Source organism: Centroberyx affinis, unplaced genomic scaffold (genome assembly GCF_046629955.1).
Source record: "Centroberyx affinis isolate AG114_WGS23_722 - 3 ecotype Tasmania unplaced genomic scaffold, CSIRO-AGI_Caff_v1 ptg000557l_1, whole genome shotgun sequence".
Classification (NCBI taxonomy): Eukaryota; Metazoa; Chordata; class Actinopteri; order Beryciformes; family Berycidae; genus Centroberyx; species Centroberyx affinis.
Genome location: NW_027279200.1, coordinates 119,999 through 124,523, shown reverse-complemented (window position 1 = coordinate 124,523; position 4,525 = coordinate 119,999). Strand labels below are relative to the sequence as shown.

Genomic DNA, 4,525 nt, shown 5'->3' with positions numbered 1-4,525 from the left:
AATAAATGCAGTTTATCTGTTTTCTGACAATTTAATCTAACCATTTTTGAGAGAATTGGAAAACCCATGTTGATCGTCAACATGTCAACCACACAGCATAGTACTACTACTGTATGTTCACTCATGCAGACTGGAAAATCCACCTTGGCATTTCCACACTGCATTCAGCAAATGTGGGGTTTAAGGAATTAGTAGGTTGTTCTGATTTTGTTGCAGGAGGCTCATTACAGGATGGAAGGAGTGACAAGAATAGATGACATCCTGTGCGAGGGGCCTCCTCCGCACCTCCATGCACTCCTCCATTAGAGATTCACACTTTCCATGCTGTGCGGCTCCTCCGCTACAATGACGCGTGATACGCACTGGCAGGCTTTGTAGTGGAGCTGAACGCTAAACTTTTGCGCGGAACAGCATTTGATGGGAGCAATGGAGTTTTTAAAACCTCATAGCAGTCAATAAGCAGGTTTTAGTTACTTGTATCTTCCTGTTGGTTATGGTTTTAACAAATGACGTAGTAAAGTAGGTCAAGGCCTGAACTATGGGTGTGCCAGTTAAAAAGAATGAGAAGATGTTAACATTAACAGAAATTTATTTACCTGCACCTACAAAGATTATTTTCCTTATACCCGCACTGAAAACAACATGTAATTCAATGCATTCAATCATGACGTTGCCTTTTTACATACACTATCAAATTTATTGTCATTACTGAATCTATTTGCCTTTTCTAGTTGAGTGAGTCTATTGTTGTGGCTCAACATGTTCAGGAAATACATCTTTTTTTATATATGGCTTGTTGGTGTCCTAGATTTTTAAACCATAATATGGTCACTTTATGGCAGTTTGAGGTACAATGCAAAATGCAGCAGATCTTGTGCATTAGATGCAGCACATGTGAAGTCAGTTTGATCTCACAGCAGTCTGTGGTGGGTCATTTGGAGGAGCTACAGACGGCAGCACCAGTGGGTTTCAACACAGCAAACTCTGCAATGTTAATGCCGATGATTCATTTTGGCATTGTTTTACATTAATAAAGTTGACAAACACTGAGGTGTCAGTCACCACACAACTGTCTGGAGTGAGATGGGGGGCTTGTGGTAAAATAATGTGTCGCGTACTGACTCACCAACCATCTTACACCTTGAACCTATTATAATATCTGAATTGTTTCTGGAAATGGAAACTACTTTGGCCCATAGATAAGCTTTCCTGTATTCAACGGAAATTATCTACATTCTTATCTATATTAACTACATTTTTTTTGCTCCATACCAGGACATAAACACCAGTATGGTTGTCTAATCCCATTTTGATGGCATCCAAAATGTGTAGTGCTTTATTCTGGATGATAGGGTCTGGTGTGTGTGTGTGTGTATCTGTCTGTCTGGATCTGTCTGTTTCCTTCTATCTCTGACTAACTCCTCAAATGAGGGAAACAAACTAAGGAGAAAAGGAGAAATATTTTTTTGGATTAAATATGAAAATTTCATTTTACTGCCCACATAACCCCATTTACATCAATAAATACAACCAATCAAAATACTAGCACAGAAGTGACACTAACATAAAACACATAACATTCAAAAAAAAGCTGGCGTAATAAATTATAGTTAAAGAATGTGGCGTTTTTCTCTGAGATCCATGAAAAAGATCCAAAACCATCAATTTGATTATTGATCCAATCCATTTAACAGGTGGCTTTGTCCTATTTCAAAGTGTTCTGAGTGTCTTTAAATCCCAGTCCATCCTCTCTACGATGGCGAACGGTCTTTCGGCGTACGTCCATCCATGTGATATTATAAGAGTCCTACAGCTTGTACATTCCAAAGGTTGTGGCTTCTTCCTCATAGTTCACCATCGAGAGGTCTTGCACCCAGACACTGAGCTGGCTCCTTGCCTCCAGCGTGATCACCTCGGCCTGCGTGGCTGTGCACAGGCCGGAGCTGTTGCCCTGCAGGCTGCAGTAGGCCTTCATCACGTCTCTCTCCTCCCCCATCTCACTCGACCTCATCTTCACTATGCAGGCCAGCGGGAGCTTGGGATTCCACCTGGAGAAGGTCACTCTGGCGTAGACGTAGTAGTCGCCAGGCTGCAGCACAGTCAGCCAGCTGGAGTAGTAGTAGTTGATGTTCCTAAGAACCGAGTGGCCCATGTTCCACTCGAGATACCCTGCTGTTGGGGAGAGGGAAGGAGCATTGTAAGCGGCGTTAATAAGAATACTTAAACTTTAACTCATTGATACTGAATTTCGACTACTTATTATTGTAAAGTTGTAAACTTTGATAGTTTCTTACGTGCTGTATTGTCTGTTGGATTGTGTGACGGCTGCTTGACTATCATGCGCGCCATGGCTTTCTGTGAATTATCTTGTGACAGAAAAGCAGCTGGAGGAGAGAACACACATCTGGTCAGAGACACTGCTGAGGATGAAGTAAAAATGTATGAAACATACTTTAAAAAATATATATTGTCAAGAAGTAGCCAAAATACAAACATTTCTTTTCTTTTCCTACAGCTGTGGGGAGTTTTTCCTTTAGGGGAGAGATTGAGACAGTAGAATATCAGCAACAGGCAGCACAATATGTTTTACTTACTGTACATTGCTATTTATATTATTCTTACATAAACTATTCTATAACTTTAAATTGCATATCCTGTAAGATAAATACACTCTACATCACACCTCATTTATTTGTTCAAGAGCATTTCCTGTGGTTGACGCATATCTTCATTGACCTGACAGCGATACTTGACACAGAAATATTCAGTTATGGGAACCACAAGAACATTTGAATATATCTATTTGAGGCCTTTATGTTACCCATCCAAAAAAAAACCATGCACCTGCTGAATACAATTACTTGTAACTGAAACAGAATTTTATGACAATGAAACGGGCAGCTCAGTTTTAGAACTAGTTAAATTTAAAAAATGCCTGTTTTTCTTCCAGTCATCACTCATATAACTCAAATATCTAGTATTTGAACTTGTATTGGCTTGGAAGAATGCATCCACCTTAAAAAACACATGTAACAGTACCTCCAGCTATCAGTATACCTATGAGTTTGACCTTGGATCTGACCTTGGATCAGATAAGTGGATATTATTACCATTCTGCTAGTGTGGTACAGATAGATGAATCCTCCAAGAGACAGCAACAGATGCAGCAACACCAGCCCGACCAAAAACCTGATGAGAGACTTGCTGTAGCTGCGTGACAGGGCCGGAGCCGGTATGAGGACCGCGCCGGGCCTGCTCAGGCGCGGGGGGACCGGCGGTGGTGGAGGCAGGCTGGTCTGGTAGGTGTTGATCATGGTGGAGAGACACGGTGATACCTAGAGGCCTGGCATCCGTGGCACCCCTTGCACTTCTGAACAACTGCTCTCTCCAGTGAGCGCGTTTTTACTCTAGCCACTTCCTGGAAGATCTGAACTCTTTAAGACGGCGCTCGGCGTATGTGACCTTTTGTGAGCGTGAATACGTGTGTGCGCGTTTGTATGTGTCACTGCATGTGTTACACCTTCTAACATTTCTCACTTGCTCCATACCAGATCTGCATCCCTCGACGCCACGCCACCCCATCCACCCTTGTATTGTTGTTAACAAGGCAGTAATTATGATTTTGGACAATAAAGATCCACTTCACATGTACTTTACAATAACAGCAGTTGATTCTAAAGTATTTAAAATGGACAAAATTGAAAAAGACTACATGGAATGTAAGTGTGTGTTAATTGTACAGCAGCTTCACACTGTTCTAGCAAAATGGGCATTGTTGAGGGCAAAGGTCAAAAATGATAATCACAAGAGCAGCAAGAAACCCATGCTGGATATGATTTAAAGAATCATACCAGATGCTAGATATAGATATATTACACATATAGATATAGATATATTGCACATATAGATATAGATATATTACACATTTACTGCACATTCTCCTTAACACTGTACCTTATTCATTCAAACACCTGGCAGTTTAATGACTTGTACTAACTGGTTTAATTAACAGCTATGTAAGAAAAATACATGGTCTAGTACACAGTAAGGCAAAGGTTTCTAACCTTTTTTGGCAGGTGACCCCATAATAAAGTTGGGAAATTTCTGTGATCCCAACATTTACATGAACATAATAGGTTTACTGTCAGGCTATATGTTATGTTAAGTGCAAAAACAACAATTCATTCCTCAGGTGTCTGGTCTAGTCAGTGACAGCTATGAATAGGCTGACTATGGCGTCCAAAAATCCCAATAGTAGTTTTACCTTTTTAAAATAATGATTCGATTATTACAGTCATTTTAACTTCATCAGGAATTTGAGTAAAAGATTAGGGAAGTCTGTTGTAACCTTTGAAACTTGAGAGTTGGGCAGTTCAATTCAATTCAATTCAATTCAATTCAATTCAATTCAATTCAATTCAATTCAATTCAATTCAGTTCAGTTCAGTTCAGTTCAGTTCAGATCAGTTCACAAGTCACAAGCCTGTCCTGTGATGGAAATGCAGTATATTTGAACTGAATGTTT

At 40.2% G+C, this 4,525-nt stretch overlaps 1 protein-coding gene across 2 annotated transcripts; it reads right to left on the bottom strand.

The window, feature by feature from the left end:
• Window positions 1–624: 624 nt before the first annotated feature.
• Window positions 625–3,383, bottom strand: cd40lg (CD40 ligand). Of its 2 annotated transcripts, none has more exons than XM_071518211.1 (4): window positions 3,111–3,383; window positions 2,495–2,531; window positions 2,295–2,384; window positions 625–2,172 (listed from the first exon to the last, which is right to left on the bottom strand). In XM_071518211.1, the coding sequence occupies exons 1-4, from the start codon at window positions 3,312–3,314 to the stop codon at window positions 1,808–1,810; spliced, it is 696 nt and encodes a 231-aa protein (XP_071374312.1). In that variant the 5' UTR covers window positions 3,315–3,383; the 3' UTR covers window positions 625–1,807. The 2 variants fall into 2 exon arrangements, with proteins under 2 accessions (XP_071374312.1, XP_071374313.1); XM_071518212.1 differs by having other exon boundaries at window positions 625–2,169.
• Window positions 3,384–4,525: the final 1,142 nt, after the last annotated feature.

Coding starts and splice junctions, on each gene's coding strand:
- cd40lg (XM_071518211.1), bottom strand. CDS start 3,314: ATGATCAACACCTACCAGACCAGCCTGCCTCCACCACCGCCGGTCCCC. Junction 2,532..3,110: donor TGTACCACACTAGCAGAATG/GTAATAATATCC, acceptor TCTCCCCTAAAG/GAAAAACTCCCCACAGCTGT. Junction 2,173..2,294: donor TCCAACAGACAATACAGCAC/GTAAGAAACTAT, acceptor TCTCCCCAACAG/CAGGGTATCTCGAGTGGAAC.